Genomic DNA, 17,477 nt, shown 5'->3' with positions numbered 1-17,477 from the left:
CCAAGTGAGAAAAATCACAAAACGTAATATTTTTTTTTCAAATGTAATTTACCTTTAATCTGTTCTTCAACTCTTCCAGTTGGAGGCTAATGCTTTTGTCGCCGCCACTTTGCATCTTGGCGTCGACCCAAAGTTGGTCGACTCTATCTTGGACCTCGGCCAATTTTCGATCGAAATCAAGATCTGCGATGACGGTGGGATTGGAGATGATGCGTTCCAATAGAGACGCCAGATCTGTCAATTTAGCTCGGTGTTGATCGACAGCCTCTTGGACCAAATTATAGCAAGGTGGGCAGTCCTTGCAGCCAGCTTCACGATCGTGCTTGTTCTCCTTGCAACGGTCGCAGCGACGGCCTTCGACGTTATCCCTGCAACGACATTGTCCATCCGGATCGTCACACTGAAGTGACAGGGATCCGATAGTGTCGCATTCACATGCTTTGCATCCTTGGTAAGAGAATCCATATTGGTTTGGAGCGCAAGAATCGCATCGTAATCCTACTACTCCGGGCCGACAGAAGCACTGGCCGCTTCGGACATTACAGGTGCGGTTAAGAGAACCAACTGGATCGCAGTTACATGTCTGACATCCGTTTCCACTCTCCAAGTCGAAGAAACCGTCCTGGCAACGGTCGCAGTTGTTGCCCACAACGTTTGGCTTACAATCGCACTGGCCGCTGACTTGGTCACACTGATTCGTGCCGGATGGCAGCTGCAAAGTACCACGACGGAGACATTGGCAAGTCCGGCAATCGCCTTTGTTGAGAGCTAAAGCATCGCCAAAGAAGCCGGGCAAGCAAGAGTCGCATCGATAACCGGCCGTGTTGTAAATACACTTGAGACATTCACCCGACGTTCGGTTACAGTTGCCCACGGCGTTAGGATCGACATTTCCGTTACAGTCGCAAGGCTGGCAAGGTCGACGCTGGCCGAAGCGGCCCTCTGGATCGCCAAAATAACCATCGCTACATAATTCGCATCTCGGCCCAGCATAACCGACTGGACATTCCAGACAGACGACAGTCTCGTCAGCCAATTCAATACAAGCTCCTCCGTTAGGGCACGGACAGGCTTGGCAATCATTGGGAGATCCTTGTAGCGCGTTACCATAGAAACCGCGGGCGCAACGCTCGCAATTATCGCCGGCTGTGTTATGCTGGCAAATGCAGCGCCCGCTTTCCGCGTCACAAATGTCGGCATGTCCGTTACAATTGCAGGGAACACAGCGAGCAAATGGACCGCCATTCGCCGGTTCGTGTCGGAAACCTGGAGCGCAAGACTCGCAGAACTGTCCGACGTAACCTTCTGGGCAATTGCAGCGTTCGATCCAGTTGGCAGGTGCACCGCTACCTCCACGACGAGCCGTTTCCAGTTTGACGTCATCCAAGTAGCCCGAGCCACGGGGAGTGTAAGTACCACGAATTCTAATGGCAGTCAAGTTGGCCAAGACGCTGATAAAATCGCGAGACGAAAGGCGTGGGTTCCAGCCGTAATCCGGATGTTCGTGTAGTCTAAAGGAGTAGACTTGATTTTGGGTGGATGGTAATTGATTGCCTTGACCAAAAATGGGTTGAGAAATGGTCAGTCCCGATCCTTCCAGGAGGACGTCGTCGATAGTAGCACGGGCTCCAGCTTCGTTGGTTCGCAAGGTGAAGTGAAGTTGTTGATTATAACTCGTCCGTTGGTCATGCAGGTAACGCTCAGGAGCCGAAAAGACGACGGCATCACGGCCGGGTGCGCTGACTCCGATGTTGCCCAGCAACGAATTGTAAGCTAATGTGATTGGCCGATTTCCAGGTTGTTCTAAGGCCGTCCATTTTTCATCAGAACGGGCAAAAACACTCTCAGTCAACCCGCGGGCATAGCCGGTAGCCGATCTGCAAACAGATGAATGGCCATAACAGAAACACGGAGTGGCACCGAAAAGATTTTCAGCGTCCAAATTGAAGTAGCCAGGTTTGGCACGGTCACAGCGTTGGCCTTCCACGTTATCTTTGCACGAACAACTGCCCGTTTCGGAATCGCATCGGGGCTGGCCATTCAAGCTGCCGGCCACGCTGCAACCACAAGGCCGGCAACCTTGCGGGCCGAAATCGAAAAAGTTTTCCTCACATCGGTCGCACTTGTCGCCAGTCACGCCCGGTTTGCACGAACATTTGCCTTCGCGATTACACTGCAGGCTTCGTGAACCTTAATTATGAACGAAACAAGAAACGAAAAAGGCAATTAATCTCATGTTCTTATCTATAGTTGGTTTCTTGATGTGATGAGGCCGGTCATCTTTTTAATTGGATTACAGTGTGCTAATGAACTTAGGTGTGGATGATTGATTACCTGTCTCATCGCAATTGCAGGGGACGCAATAATTATCTTCCCGTTGGTAAAACTGTTCCCGACAACGTTCACAATTTGGTCCGTCGCGATTCGCCGTACAGTCAAGACAATGGCCGCCATGACCGGTGCTGTCGAAGAGTGCTTGATCAAAGTAACATCGGCTGGAGAATCCATTACAATTGCAAGCTGCGTAACAGACGTAAAAAAATGGAGAGTAAGAATGAGTAAAGGTTAATCATCGCTGCGTTGCTTCCTCTAAAAGCGGCGGACAAAAGGTCGACACCTGGATGGTGTCATCGGCTAAACCAACCTTACAAAATGTACGAGCTAGGGAACAAAAACAAAAGAAAACGGCTACGGAGTGAAGTATAGTACACAGTAATTAGTAGAAACACACGCACCATTCCCATCAGAAATGGCGTGCTAAGGCGGGTCCCGCCCGTTTCAACGCACACCCTAACCGTATAAAATTCAAATGTTGGAAACATCCTCCAGCGTGAGCGCTATGGAGACAATACACCATTCGGAATCGGTAATGAGAGTAGGGTGTTGCTTGCCTCCGCCTTGCACGATTCTAAAGAAGAATATGTCCTGTTGTTCCATCGACGAGAATGTTGGTATAATCAAATAAAGGCATACTTTTCATCTCTTTTTAAAACGGAAAAACAACTTAGAGACTCTTTTGTTTGTTCCCATAGAAGAAAGTTTGACTAAAACGAAAAAAAAAAAAAACTAAACAAAAATGCAGTTGGTCCCTCTTTGTCTTTGCCCATATTTCGGGGTTGTTTTTTTTTTCTTTTTTTGGTAAATTCCATTAGAAATTCTTTAAAGGGAAGATTGTCGTTTTGGAACTCAAAAGTTATTGAAGTTGCCCTTGGGCCTGTCCTCCCTTCAGAGTGCACAGCGTACAAGCGGCTGTAAAACACGAGCTTTTACGGCTGCCCTTTACTATACTGCGATTGGTTTTTTTTTCGTTGCAAACAGTTGAAAAAGATGCGCTTCAAATCTTCACAGAAAGGGAAGCCTCTTTTCTTTTTTGTTAAAAAAAAAAAAACGAAAACAAACTACTCCATTCACATGTCGAGCCAACTTATTTCGAGCCTTTTCCTAGAACACAGCCTCCCGTTTTGAAACAAAAAATCGTTGGATGAGAGCTTAACTACAAAAAACTAACAAAAAAAAGTAGCTAGACAGCTATAGCGTTTTTAAAAATGAACGACAGTGTAATAGCTTACAGGAACCAGTGAACCATGGCGTTTTGCCATCCCACGATGTCGCTAAAACTGTTTGCAATACTAAACTCACGAACAAGAAGATTACGGTCATTAAGCAAAAGTGCCGACCCATTTTAATCTTGTAGTTTTATTCCTATTGTTTGCTAACATGAGCCGCCAATTATTTTCACGTTAGAAATGGTTCACGGATCCATTCGAAGTTACGTTCACGGCCGAAGGAACAAAAACAAGCAATTTGAATGTCTTTTGGAGGAAAGGTCACAAGTGCGTTCTGTACGGTGTCTCGTCCGCGACTGAAGCTACAACCTTACCGGCCGCTTCCACTTATAACCATTGGATACCAGGTGAATAAAGCTCTTGTGCACACATGGTTTTGTCGAGTATTTTGAACAAAGGCCCGAAATGTCGACACGAGTTCGGGCAGAGTGAGAGAATACAAAAAAATAAATAAATAAATACGGAAAAGGAATTGCGCGATTGCGCGTTCAGATTGCAATGGCGTCATTCGAGTCGGTTCATTAAAAGCGTTTTGTTTCGCTTTGAGAAAAAGAAATGGAAAAAAAAGAGAAAAGGTTAGAGAACGAGAGAGGGGGGGTTGTTGTTGACGAGGAGTTCTTTTTTCCTTTCTTTTTTAGAGGGGGGAGAGAGAGGAGGGCCGGATACCATTCATCACTTTCCCCAGGTGGTCTAAGTCATTCAAAGTTTGAAATCTCGAAAGCATTCCATCAGCGTCCTGATGAGTTCCAAAGAGAGATGGATAAGAGACCGAAAGATACTACCGTCGATCCAGTTGTTGAGATAATTGGTCCGAATCAATCAAAATCAGAAGAAGAAAAACAAGACGAGGAATGCTTCTCCGCGAAGATGTTTAAATGTAACCTTATCTTTCGACCCTTTTCATTCCTCGATACTCCGTACGTCAAGGTAAGGGGATAGCCATTAAACAGTCGTGTAAAATATTCAAAAACAGAAACAATCCCCGACTTCAAAACCCCCCTTTTTCTTCCACCTTCGTCTTCTCAGCCGAAAGGACGGGGTGTGGACAACGTCCGCCCAAGTGAAAGCACCGGGAAATTGCTACGTAATAGCTTTTCTTCAACGTCAGGTAAGAAGACTTGACCCCCACTGGAAGATTCTCGCTCCGTCAAAGGCAGAAATTTCAATTCATTTGACAGCTACCTTCTTTAAAAGGAATTTTTAAACTACAAAAGAAAAAAAAAACTAGATTTCTTAGTCTAACCGCTGGATGGTCTCGTGACTCGGCGGGTTGTGTTGGCGTCTTGATTATTGGACTGCGCACGACAAAACAAACGCAACCGCCCAGGGTTAGTCAACAACGGATGACCTAGCATTAAAAGAAACCTTCCTCAAATTCAGTGAACAAGAGATCTCGGTGAATTGTTGATGGCTTCTTCAAGAAACTTCGACGAAAAAAGGCGGAACCGCAGTTTGCTTTAGCATTACCGCCAATTCACCTGAAGGAAAACATTACCCAATCAATACACCAACATTTGGCATCGGCGGAGAGATCCCGGACTTCTAACACCTATACGATAAAATCAGCACTGGAGGGACAAACGAAACCCGGATTTGGCTGGATTACGTCGTCGGATTTGAAGGCAATACCCCAAATATAATTTCTAAATGCCGCCGAAGTAGTAACGGATCCTGCGACGAAAACAAACCACAGTTGTTCTGTAGCATCACATGTAGTAAATTTAATGAGGCCGCTAAGAAGGATTTATAGAGTCGGTCTACCTTTGGGATACAAAGAATTAGGCCGAAGAAGAATCCATAGTTTCAATAAAACGTTGACCCTTTTTGGGGGGTCAAATAAAACCAGCGGCAGTGGCTACCTGGAAAATTTTCGGGAGCTTTCCTGATAAAGTCAGTGCTGCGCAGTGTGCACAGTTGGGGATGTCTACAAATATCAAGGAAACGGGTAAGCCAAAAAACAAAAAGTTTAAGATTATAACATCCAAAAAAGAAAAAAAAGGAATCGTATGAAACCGTCAGGGCGTTGGCAGCCGCTGAGGTAATCTTTCAACTTCTTGCCTCTTTTTCTCGTTTTTCCCCTTTTTCTTCACCGACTGTGATGAAGACGCCCTATACAAGACAACGCCTTATGGATTAATGATGTGAAACTTAAGTTTTTTCCCGACGAAAATTATTGAGAACAATTTAAAAAATAAATAAAACGAAGGCTCTTATCGAGAGGCTTGGTTCGTCTTTCCAATTCCGGGCATGGAGTTGTGTCCCTTGGAATCAGTTCCATCGAAAGGTGACGAAGACGTATCATCAGTCTGTTGATCACAGGCTTTGTCAGGCCAACCCTACCCCCTCCACATTCCCCTTTTTACCTTATTGAATGTATAATGAGAAGCTCTGTTTCTAAAGACGAGGGGTAGAGCAGTATGCTAAACGCAGAGACTGTTTCGACGACGCATAATGTGGAGAGAGATAAATGAACACGTTTGACTTACGAAGGCATTCATTGGCATCGTCGGCGGTGGCGCGGGCCCATGGACGGTCATTATAGAAAGGGAGGCATTCTTGGCAGTCGCGACCGGCCGTGTTGTGCTCGCAGCGGCAAACCAAGTAGCTGCCATCTTGCGACGCACTTGGCACGCACTCGGAGGCGTGACCGTTGCACTTGCACCTGTCGGCATAATAAGAAAACATTAGAAAGATGAAGAATACTCATTACTAGCCTTTCAACTGCTTTTCTTTGTGCATAAACTGTTATCACATGCTTGTTTTTCAAACTTTGAACACAAAATTACACCTTTTTTTCCAGACATGAAAATAAAGCACTTTTGATAACGATGAGAAATCACAGTCATTTCAACTGTCAGCAGTTATTCAACTCAAGTAGTATGAATAGGAAAAGAATGAATATTAGTACAGCTTACCTGCCACCAACAGCAAAATCAGAGATGGCGTAAAAGTAAGATTTGAGTACTTTGGGGTCACCAAAGACTTCATCACCAAAGGTGTTTAAACGGTCCAGAGTAATCCTGATATCAGTAGCAGTAACAAATTCCTGTCATACGTTCAATACGTTTTAAAATCAATTTTTGTTTATGTTTCTTGTCTCCAATACCTGAAGTTCTTTGCTTTCGTCAAAGTTATAGGCAGACGGCCTTCCCTCCAATGTCGAAAAGGCAACATTTCCTCCAGTAAGAGGCGAAATATCAGAGAATTCAGACGTGCAAAGGGCACGTTTTTCATCATCTCTTCGAACGAAGTTGCTGTCGGGCAGACCGTATGTATCACGGCAAGTCGCACTGTAAACATGAGAAGAGTTTTAAAAATGGAGTCACTTAGGGTCAACAGCCATCTAGCGACCGACCTGTAAAACTGATAGGGTAGCCAAGGACCATCTTCTGATGTCCGCTTGTAGAGGGCGAAACTCTCTGGGCGCGGAGATTGAAACTTGACACGGATGTACGTAATATCGAAAGCTTTTCCTGTTAAACGAAAAAAGAACGTGAAAATGTAATTTAATTTGCTTAAAATTGTAGCCAAAGTTTAAAAACGAAATGCGCAAGAGCTTAAGGCGAAACAAGATGACACCGGAAGTTCTACTCTTTATCAGTGAATGATTGTCGGGAAGACTAATCACTCCCAGCTATTACCGCCCATCTAAAATAAATTTTTGTCGTTTCCCTTTGCTCTCTATGTCTCATTATCTCAAACAAACAGTCGATTATATACTCCGTAGAAACCAACGTAGTTTCTTTTTTCTTTCGTTTGTCTCTGATCCTCCTTTTCAATTTATATTTTTTTTCCCAACAAAACAGATCGACTGCTGTCAAAAGTTTCTCGCACTCGACCGACTTGCTGGTGCCTGGCCCGTCTATAACAAGCCGAAGGAGCTTGACCATCGATAGACGCAACGAGTAGATAAGACAAGGAAGGAAGAAAAGTTTGAAGCTAAACATTTTTCTAATAGAAGAATACGACGAAGGCCGTAGACTAAACTAATAAACAAATCTACCCATATAGAGGGCTGGTGCTAAGGCGGCTCTAAGCGTCTGCTTTTCCCGCAGGCTCTGCATTTCTTTAAAGCGTCTTGTTTTGTTACTTTTTCGCGTGCACACAACTCTTTACAAACATTTAGTCATGTCTAAACATATTGCAAAATAAACCCGTCTACTCAAACAGAAAAGCTTTTCACTTGCGGCTAAAGAATATCGTTTGATGCCTTTTCGTTCTAATCACATCACTCGGTGCAGGTTTCCTGTCTCAAAAAAAAATGTTAAGAGCTGACATTTAATTCATGCGTCTAGCAGTTTTTATTTCCCAGTTATTTTATGGAAATAGCCATAAAGAAAAATAAAACAAAAAGAGGAAAAAAGATGAACAAGCGAAAGACATTCGGCTGACCACCCATAAGAACAAAAGAGATTATTATACGGTGCGACCTCCTTTTTGCAATTTTATGGGCTGTATAGTTATTTCTATTCTGAAAAAAAAAACGGATTTGTTAAAGTTGGAAAAGAAAAAGAATTTCTGTGTTATACGATCAGGTTGTGTTGAACACACGGACAGACACCTGGTCGACTGGAATCATAATGGTTATCTTCTTTCTTCTTTTTTTAAGGGTTAGGGAGGACGAGGATGAAAGAATATCTCAAAGGTTAAAGGTAATGTATATGGGGGCTAAACAAAGAAGAAAGGGACACACGCGAAGCCATGTAAACGAGTACCTGCGCATTCTTTAACGTGCACGGTCGTGATTCGACACTAATCAAGCTCAGAGCGGCAACGGCAGCTCAAACAGCAACCCCCAAGAGTTACGAGTATATAATTAATAGTTTTTTTCTTTTTTTTTCCCCATATTTTCCTATAAGCCTTTGTCACTTCTGCTGTTCGCTGGAAAAAAGAATAGAAAGGTGAATTTTGTTTTTTTTTAAATGTTCTTTAAAGAATAAAAAGCGGACATGATGGCAGCTAGAAATTATTGCTCTCTCTCTCCTTGTTTCTGTTTCTCTCCTCCGAGCTACAAAGGACGAAAATTCCTCGTGTCAGTTGACAAGACGACGACCGCGGGAGTCGCCGCCGTCTCGGCACGAAGCGTCGCGCATACAAAGTGTGGGTTGGCATAAATTTTTGTTGTGTCCTGTATCTTCAATTGTCCCCAGACTTTCTCGCAGATTCGTGAACTCTGGACGCCCAGAATACAGTATTCAACTTCGTTCTGTGCTATACAATTGTGAAGAAGGATAGCCATCATCCCCACCCACAGTGCCATGAAAATTGCTACTGTGTATGACGCGGAATATTTAAATAAAATTTCTTCTTGAAGAAAACTTTCAACATTTTATGTTTAAAATTATGTAGGGGGGAAGACAAGTGAGGAAGATCAGAGTCTATAGCGAAACTAGTCTTGAGTGGAGCCACATGTGTTTCATCTCGAATTACTTCTGACCTGCTGCATATCAACGGAGCCCTCTATTTTGCTCACAGGATCAATGCTAGAGGGTCGTTAAAAATGTTCAACTGTTTTTCATTTGACAGAATTCTCCTCTTTGAGAATGTTAAAGAAAAAAAAGATCGAATTTTGTGCCCGTTCTCATTTCAAGACTCGATGACTGCCAGATAAAGCCGGAAGGACTCAGGGAAGGGTAAAATAGAGCATCGCTGATAGCCGAGATACATGTAAGCTGTCTTGTTCGGTTTAACCATAGAGTTTGCTTTTCATATGCATGCAAATTTGATTCGGCGTGTCGGACTCTCTTGGAGGTCGCCAGTAATTCTTTTTTTTTCATGTTGATTTTCTCATTTTGTTTATAGTGCTACGTAGAAGCCGGCGGTCTTTTCTCTCTGGTTCCTTACCAGGAGGCGCCAAAAAGTCATTAGCCGACGAAACAAGCAACAACACGCACCATCGGCGTAACGAGAGAGAGTGACGGCGACTCATTACGCATTAGCTCAGACCAGCACAGTCACTTGTTTGTAAGGTAGGGGGTCTTGGCGAATCAATTATGACTCTAAAAAGAAATCTACTGAGATCAACTGAAATGACTTACGTAGATTGAGCGTCAGATTGACTTGGGTCGGATACTGGATGCCCTCGAGCATCGTGTCAGATTGCCACCAGGTGATGTTGTCGTTATTGTTAAAGTCGGTCAACCAGTCGGCGGGATGGGCCAGGTAGTCAACGCGCGCGTCGCAAATGTCGCACGACTTCTCAGGTCCTTTGGCGCCCGTCTGCGTGCAGAACTCGCTTGGTCCGTACAAGCCGCAAGTGTTGGTGGCTTCCACTCGTCCGTTGAAAGCCGCGTTCACGAAGTCCGGAATGCATCGCTACAAAAATCAAGACATAAATGAGTTGAAAGAATTTCACCTATTGACGTAGAAACATCAAAAACGAAAAAAGAAAAAGGATATCGGATACTGGTTGGGTGGAACTCATCATCATCGTTTGCAAGTCTGAACTGCAGTGATGTCCAAGGATGGACATGCAATCACCCCGTGGCTAACTGAAGTCAATGGCCACCAAACATTGTCCGATTAAAAAGAACAAATTTGAATTTGGCCAAGATATTTTGTTCTTTCCCAGAAAGGTAAGCAAGCAGGCGCGCGGGATGCCGCCGCAGCTTAACGTCAGAGGCCCCGTCTGGTTTGATGGCCCGCTTCATTTGCATACATCGCTAGTTATTGTTCGCCGAGTTCTCCATAAAACTATGAAATGGTCCGTCTTGCGTAAATCCATCAAACTAAAAAACGACGTATGGCCAATAAGACCCATTTCACCGGACACCTCCAATTTGCTATTTTTGATTGTCGTTTTATCAGACGAAGAAGGAAAAAAAATGCGCGAGCAAGAAAACCTCAGTTTTGCATAAGCGACTCATTTCGCTAAGAATAAAAAGGATCGAATCAAACGTGAAGTCGCGATGAGGGCCTCATTGAGGCGATTATTTGTATACGCTAGCGGTATGCCAGACTGTTTTTGATAAGGATTCAAGACTTCAAGTTTGTTTCTGAATGCGTGACTGAAAAGTTGCTGGCGAACGTGACATGGAAAATCTTGCGCACGATCAAGAAAAAAAAACGTGGAAGGGGGATGGGGAAATAATTTTGTGAACAATCTCTTTCTTTTTGGAATGCATTACACATAGCGCGTTTCGTTACATTTGTTTGCTCTTATACGCGTGAAATACATAGATATCTGAAAAAACTAGTTTTCCCGAATTGTTTTCTCTCTTTATTTATTTTGATTTATCGGGAACCACTTTCGTGATCGCTCACGCATAAAATAGTCAAAGAGAGAAAATCTCGTAAGACCGGTAATTTTATTTTTTGTTTGGTTCGGATTCCGATCGAATCCATTTGGGAAAAGTTGATTCGAATTTTTCAGTGACTGCATTTTTGTTGCTTTTTGCTTGGCATTTTTTTAATTGAGCCTCGTTAATGCTGGTAGGTTTCGTTTATCATTTGCCAGAAGCAAAAGAAAGAGAGGAAAAAAAACGGAGTATTACAAAAAAAAAAAAAAAAACTAAGAAAAGAAAAAGAGGAAATGTAACAGAAAATATGAAATAGCTGTGGGAAAAAAAAAGTGTTGCGAGTGAACCACCCAAGATGAACAGCTGAAAAAAGGAGTTTAAGAAGAAAAAAAAAAACTAGAAAAGGAAAACGGATAATACTCTTTTGGCTATACATAGTATAATTTACCCTCTTCCGTTCGGATGGCGAGGGTCTGCGGGTAACTGGATCTCATCAAAACCAGACATGCGCCTTTCGTCTGCTTAACTCAAAGTGACACTTGAATTTCTTCGCGTGTTATTTAGAGATTGCCGATGCATCAACACGAAAAACCCAGCCAAAGAGTTCACAGGTCAATTCTCAAGATATCCTAAATGTTCTTCTCTATGTTGGAAAAGAGAAAAAATGAACCTTAGAAGAATTCGTTTTTTTTTTCTCCTCTCTTTCCCTTGATCACACAAAGCAGAAGATGTTCGTGGTTCATGTCAAGAATGACTATAAAATAACGGCTATAAGAATTGTATGGCTTTACCCTTCCCCCGTCCCTATTTTTTATTATTTTACATTTTTTTTTCTTTTTTCTTCGTCTTTAATAGTGGCGGAAGAACGGCTTTTCTTCGGGTTATTTATGTGGGAAATCGATTAGAATTTACCGGCAACGACAACGACGTTCCGACACCCTCGGTGAGGACTGGGAAGATGAGCCAAGAACGGGGAAAGAAAAAAAGGAACTGTCGACAAGATTTTTATAACAACAACAAAAACAGCGAGGGCGCAAGAAGAGCGACGAAGAAGAGGAATAGACATAAAAATAGGGTCCCCCGGCGCAATTGAAGACATCTGTGTAAATAACTCATCACAGATTGTATATAGCACTAACACACGACCATAGGCTTTTTCAGTGCAAGAGACGACAGCAGCAGCGGTGGAGGGTTGGTTTGTGTTTGCGTGTTGCTCTGGTATATAGCGACGGGGGAGGAAAAAATTCATTTCGGAGTAGTAACTGAGGGACACACATACAACTTCCGACCTTTGAACTTGAGTTTTTTCGTTTTCAAATGCGGGGAAAGAGACGGGGACTTCTTATAAATATAGCGTCTCTCATGGGCTGCTTCACCCCAACATGTCGAAGGAGATAGAAGACAAAAATGCCGAAAAACGAGAGCTTTTTTAAATGGTGCCATGTGTTTCCCACAGAGGGTGGACTTGCTGTGGGAGGCAATTTCGCATTTGGCGGACTTCTTCAGGGAAACGGAGCTGCCCTCGACACACCAAGAGGGCGAGAAAAGAAAAGGAAGGGAACAAGAAATAAGATAACCCTATAAGAGAAATACTAGAAAAAGAAAAACGTTTGTCATTTAAAAATTGAAAAGAAACCATCCGTATATACCCAAGGCGTGCGATAGTGCAAGTGCCACTCGACTAATGAAGACCCTCCTTTTTACTGACCCACCCCCTCCTGCCCAACACCGAAAAATGGTTCTTGACAAACATCTTCAAAGTCATTGGTGCGAATAACAGTTGACAAATTGTAGGATTTTGTTTTTTTTTTACCTGAGGATTCTGTTCCTCGTCGATGCACCGATTACCAGATTGTTGATTGGTGCCGTCATCGCTACCGATCAGCTGAGCCTGACCGGTCACAGCCGGGCTGGTCACGAGGAGAAGTAACGAGGCCAGCAACAGAACGACACACATCCTTACTCCGACACGATCGATGTGCGCGGAGAGAGGAGAACCAGACTAGAGGAATGATCTTCCTCGCGAAAAAATAATTCGCGCACTACTGAACCCCTCACGATGCAAAACCAAAACCAAAACACAGAACCCAACGAAAGCCGGTGCTTGGTCAAAAGCCGATCTTTTTCTTTCTCGTCTCTGGACCTGTCGGAGCGGAGAGTCGGAGAGCAACTGAACCGCCCTCTAGTCGGCCCAGTAGAAGACTTGGAAGGGGCGACGAGCGATCCGCTTAACGTTGTCCCTTCGAGTCGACTGCGCTGCCTCCCCCCTCAGTCGAGTCACAAACCGCTGCTGTGCTGCTCACGTATTTCTATGTTCCAAGTTCCTACCCGCGGGCCACCAACATCTTGGATGGGGGGCTCCTCCCCCGATTGGATTTGAAACTCTTTATTTTTTTTTTCTCCTTTCCCACACATAAATGACTACTTCGTGCCATTTTTCCAGTCTTCCTCCGATATTGCGTAACAATTGTACTAATGTATTCGTCTCTACTGAAGAAGAAAAGGAAAGAAAAAAGCCGTTTTTCACGATGTTTTCACAGCGAGCTCACGCCATAAGTATAAAAACGTCCGTGTGAACACCTGGCAAATTTTCCTTTTTTTTTTGTTGCGTATAACATTCGTGAGTGCATTCTTTTTTTCTTTTTATGTCACGTGACATTATCATCTCCATCGGTGCATGAAACCGCAAGACGCTAAAGTCTCATTCAAATGTCTAAGTCGACACTCGGAGGAAAAATCTCTTTTTGTGGACAATGGACTTGGATCGAAAGTAACGTCAACAAACTTCATCTGACTACTTTATAAATCGATTCGTTAAACTCTATATAGGGAGGGAAATATATTTCTATCCTTTATATGGGATGAGGCGGGGGGGGAGACAGAAAAAAGACTTGCACGATTCACGGTAGTGAATTCCTTTGGTTGCAACATTCCTTTAGCAAAGCCTTCAGACGTACACACACATGACTGAATCATACATTTTCAGAGAGACAGAGAGAAGTAAAAATTTTGAAAGAAAAAAGGGACGGATCCATTACACCTAGTATTTGAGAAAAAGGTAAAAAGAGACGAGAAACAGTGGCAATGTATCTGAAGGCTGCGTTCATTCAAGACGGAAAAATTTTTAGGAAAAAAGGAAACAAAAAACGTAAACATGCTTAGGAAAACAAAATTTTCTACTTCTTCATTCGCAAAGGACATCTACGTCATTGTCAAGACCAGTTTGCCACGAGATCCTCCTTCGTGACTGAGCACGTTGGCATGAGCCTCTTGAACGGACTCCATCGGGTATTCTTTGTCGATGAACGGAGTTAGGAAACCCATTTCCACGCCGGCCACTACAGCTGCGGCCGTTTGACGCCACTCCTCCTGCACACGATTCAGATATTTACAAAAAATTTCTTTTTTCTTTACATTTTTTTCATATTTTTGAAAGCCCCATCATTCATTCGCTTTATCCATACCGGAGTCGATCTGAAAAGGGCGCATCCGACGATAGAAGCCTCTTCTGTCATCAGGAAGCGAGGGCTGATTTCGACGTTGCCTCGATTGCCCACAATCTATATATCCCCCCATCACCCAACCCCCCCCCCCCAAAAAAAAAAATGAAGAAATACCAAAACGAGATGTCAGATAAAATGTGTAAACAGATTTCCGACCTAGATAACGTACCACAACACGGGCACCTGGACCGATGACGGTCAAATCCGAACCTAGATTGATGTCTGATGCATTTTCGATAATAACGTCGAAGCCGTCACCGCCCACCGCTTCGGCAGCTTGTTCCAAATACCCCTTTTCTCTGTGAATAAACAAAAGATGATGATGAATTAGAAGCTGGCTCACAAAAGAGAAGAAGGGTGAGCGACAGAGAGGAGAGGCGCACATTCCGGAAATTGGGGAGTGAATAGGTATGTTCCGACAGGAGATGAGTTGATTCGAGTGTCGAGAAAGGGAGGAAAATGTTAAGTGGTGTCCATACCTGTGATTGTACACCAGATGAGCTCCATTGTTTTTTACCAGTTCCATCCCCTGGGGTGTGCCGGCCGTTCCAACAACTGTCATACCTGACAATATGGGACAAAAAAAGAGTAAACGTTACAAAACGTAAAAGTTTTAAAACTGTTAACGCAAGTCATTTTCCACGAAGAATGCATTAGTGAAAATGACGCCACTTTGTTTAGAAAAGCTTTTCTTGGGTAATGGTAGGTGGTCTTTTCCGAGCTAAGACAAGATACTTTATTGTCGCTCATTACCGTGCGCTTTAGCTATTTGACAGGCGGCCAAACCAACAGCTCCGCTAGCTCCATGTACTAGCACTCGATCACCGGCCTTGGCCTTTCCTCTGCAACGGAAAACAAAACAAGGAGTAGAAAAAAAGAAGAATTTAACCACTATTTTCCATGAAAATATGAAAGAAAAAGTGAAAGTAGACAGGCTTTTATACTTGATAAATATAGCGCGATACGCGGTGAAGTAAGGGACACCTAGAGCGGCCCCTTGGGCGAAGGAGAGGCGATCAGCCAGTCGGAACACTGAATGCGATTCACAAGCAACGTATTCAGCGTAAGAGCCGCTGGCTCCGGAAAAGAAAATGCGATCTCCTACCTATTCAACCAAAAACCAAGAGAATAAAAAAAATGTAAAATAGGGAATAAAACAAAAATTAGAAAAAAAATGTTATTTAAAAAATAATGCATAAGAACAGTCAGAGATAACCACAAATTAAGCAGTGGTTGGCTTAATTTTCTTCTGTAGCCTCTGGTTTTTGCAAAATTCTATTCCCTTGGCAAGGCACTGTCTGACGGAACAATCATCATGGTTACCAACCTTGAGGTTGTCAACTTCAGAACCAATTTTTTCTATAGTCCCGGCACCATCACGGCCTGGAATGTAAGGCAAGGTTGGCAACTGAGCAAATAATCCCATCCTAATGTAGGTGTCAACTGGATTTACACCAGCTGAGCCAACCCGAATGAGTACCTAAATACATATTTTAGCATTATTTAAAATTGTATGTATATTACAGATTTGCTCAGTGTATATTCAACCTGGCTCTCAGTATGAACAGGAATTGGAACATCAGTTTCAACTTTCAAGACCTCTGGTCCTCCAAATGTATGCACTCGTATAGCCTTCATTGCCAAACCCTAAAATAATTTGAAATTATGATTATTTTGTTCGTTATAAAACACAGAATTCAGTCAGGTAGCTAAGCCACTTTCTACGTACTTCGTATTACCCTAATAAAACAAAAAAAATTTGAGTTCATTGACACACATAGGAAACGGTCGAAAGCCCAATATTTCTAGTGCTCTCTGGTCATTTACAGTTTCGCCTACAACGCTGGCTTTCTCTTCCAAAGAAACACTTCTCATCAACTCTACGAGCCAGGGTGCAAATTCCTATCGCAAGTATAGTGTTTAATGACTATTTATCGACACAGATAATAACAACGCCAACAAGTGCTCATAACTTCAGACGACATAGAGGGAGTGAGAGCCTTCAAGTTCAATACAATAAAAGTTCGCATATAAATAATCTTGATCAGATTTGGAATAGTATGTTCTATTTTTAAATTTGGATATGAAACAGATAATTCTACGATTTGATCGTAAAAGTATTTTTTTCTCTTTCTACTAGTTCAGTATAAATCGGTTTTGTACGAATTTAGGGCGCGTACTAGAATCCTAGAAATCGGAGTTTTGCTCAAATATTTTCTTCTTGTTGTGCGTTCATTTAATTTGATTTACGAAAAATTTTAGTTTTAGGAAAATGCCAGAGCTATTTAAAAAAAAATAGTCTATGGTAGTCTAGTTGGCTGTGAATAAACAATTCATTAAAAAAATTGGCTTACGGATTTTGCAGAGAATTACAGTGAATAGAAACTGGTGGACGTCGAACGAAAGACCTGTTAATTCCTCGCTGGCACGTTGCAGTGTGAATGTTGAAGAGCACAGAGGAAGAAGAAATAGGACATCGAATTTCATAGCCTTTCTTTTTTCCCCTCACAGACGATGTGTTCCGCTCAATTCACGATTTCATGCCGGTTCTCATGGTGTTCTACTTTCTCTTCACAACCCCGCAACCGAGGAACAATTTGGATTAGTCTGTCGGGAAGCACCAGTGCTTTAATGTTATAGCTTCTGTTCTACCCATACATTTTCGTTTTCTTTTTCCTTTTGTCCTTATTAGGAACGAAAAACGATGCCTAGTTAACACGATGTGCATCCTCTAAGTGTAAATAATGCCTATTTTCATAGAGATTAGAAGACTTGACAATCCATATTAGTCCAAAATGATTTTACTGTTAATACACTTTGTAAAAATGAATATTTTGAGAATTAATCAACAAATCGTTGATGATTCCGCATATAAATTTATACGACGAACTTTCACAACGCATTTTTATGATTGATAGTCGCCATGGAGTCGAAAAACGTTTTCGTCCTTGGTACATTGGGTTCACTGTACGATGGCATACGAACAAACCTAAAGGTTTTTCTCCTGTTACACTTTGGTTACAGAATAGAAAGTTACTAGGTTTTTCGTCACTAGACCCAGGAAGAAATACGCTAGTTTTATTTTGGGTATGTAGGGTAATAATCAATCACGACCGCACAACTCGAGCTCGTAGTTTGACACAAAATGATAACTTATTAAAAATTCATCG

General features: G+C 42.8%; 2 protein-coding genes across 6 annotated transcripts in view; both read right to left on the bottom strand.

Annotated features, from left to right (window-relative positions):
* The window catches only part of LOC130692514 (laminin subunit gamma-1-like), a 73,419-nt gene extending 60,385 nt beyond the window's left edge, over positions 1–13,034 (bottom strand). For both annotated transcript variants that reach the window (XR_009422058.1, XM_057515625.2), the window contains exons 1-8: positions 12,618–13,034; positions 9,605–9,881; positions 6,922–7,039; positions 6,673–6,856; positions 6,482–6,612; positions 6,053–6,228; positions 2,335–2,520; positions 53–2,190 (exon numbers count right to left, since the gene is read on the bottom strand). Coding sequence is in view for 1 of the 2 variants with exons in the window: in XM_057515625.2 (XP_057371608.1) it covers positions 53–2,190; positions 2,335–2,520; positions 6,053–6,228; positions 6,482–6,612; positions 6,673–6,856; positions 6,922–7,039; positions 9,605–9,881; positions 12,618–12,761 (3,354 nt within the window). In the remaining variant the exon portion in view is untranslated. The remainder of the gene's footprint in view (positions 1–52; positions 2,191–2,334; positions 2,521–6,052; positions 6,229–6,481; positions 6,613–6,672; positions 6,857–6,921; positions 7,040–9,604; positions 9,882–12,617) is intronic.
* Positions 13,035–13,633: 599 nt separating this feature from the next.
* On the bottom strand, positions 13,634–16,880 carry LOC130692542 (quinone oxidoreductase-like). 4 transcript variants are annotated; one of them, XM_057515674.2, is made up of 9 exons: positions 16,662–16,880; positions 15,856–15,954; positions 15,635–15,787; positions 15,252–15,412; positions 15,061–15,149; positions 14,787–14,871; positions 14,477–14,606; positions 14,269–14,364; positions 13,634–14,173 (listed from the first exon to the last, which is right to left on the bottom strand). In XM_057515674.2, exons 2-9 carry the CDS (start codon positions 15,943–15,945, stop codon positions 14,006–14,008), a joined length of 972 nt encoding a protein of 323 aa, XP_057371657.1. In that variant the 5' UTR covers positions 15,946–15,954; positions 16,662–16,880; the 3' UTR covers positions 13,634–14,005. The 4 variants fall into 4 exon arrangements, with proteins under 4 accessions (XP_057371657.1, XP_057371656.1, XP_057371655.1 ...); XM_057515673.2 differs by lacking the exon at positions 16,662–16,880 and adding an exon at positions 16,047–16,269 and having other exon boundaries at positions 15,252–15,408; positions 15,631–15,787; XM_057515672.2 differs by lacking the exon at positions 16,662–16,880 and adding an exon at positions 16,047–16,268.
* Between the last annotated feature and the right edge of the window lie 597 nt (positions 16,881–17,477).

Source organism: Daphnia carinata, chromosome 1 (genome assembly GCF_022539665.2).
Source record: "Daphnia carinata strain CSIRO-1 chromosome 1, CSIRO_AGI_Dcar_HiC_V3, whole genome shotgun sequence".
Classification (NCBI taxonomy): Eukaryota; Metazoa; Arthropoda; class Branchiopoda; order Diplostraca; family Daphniidae; genus Daphnia; species Daphnia carinata.
Note: the sequence above shows the minus strand (reverse complement) of the source record. Positions and strands in the feature narration are given on the sequence as shown.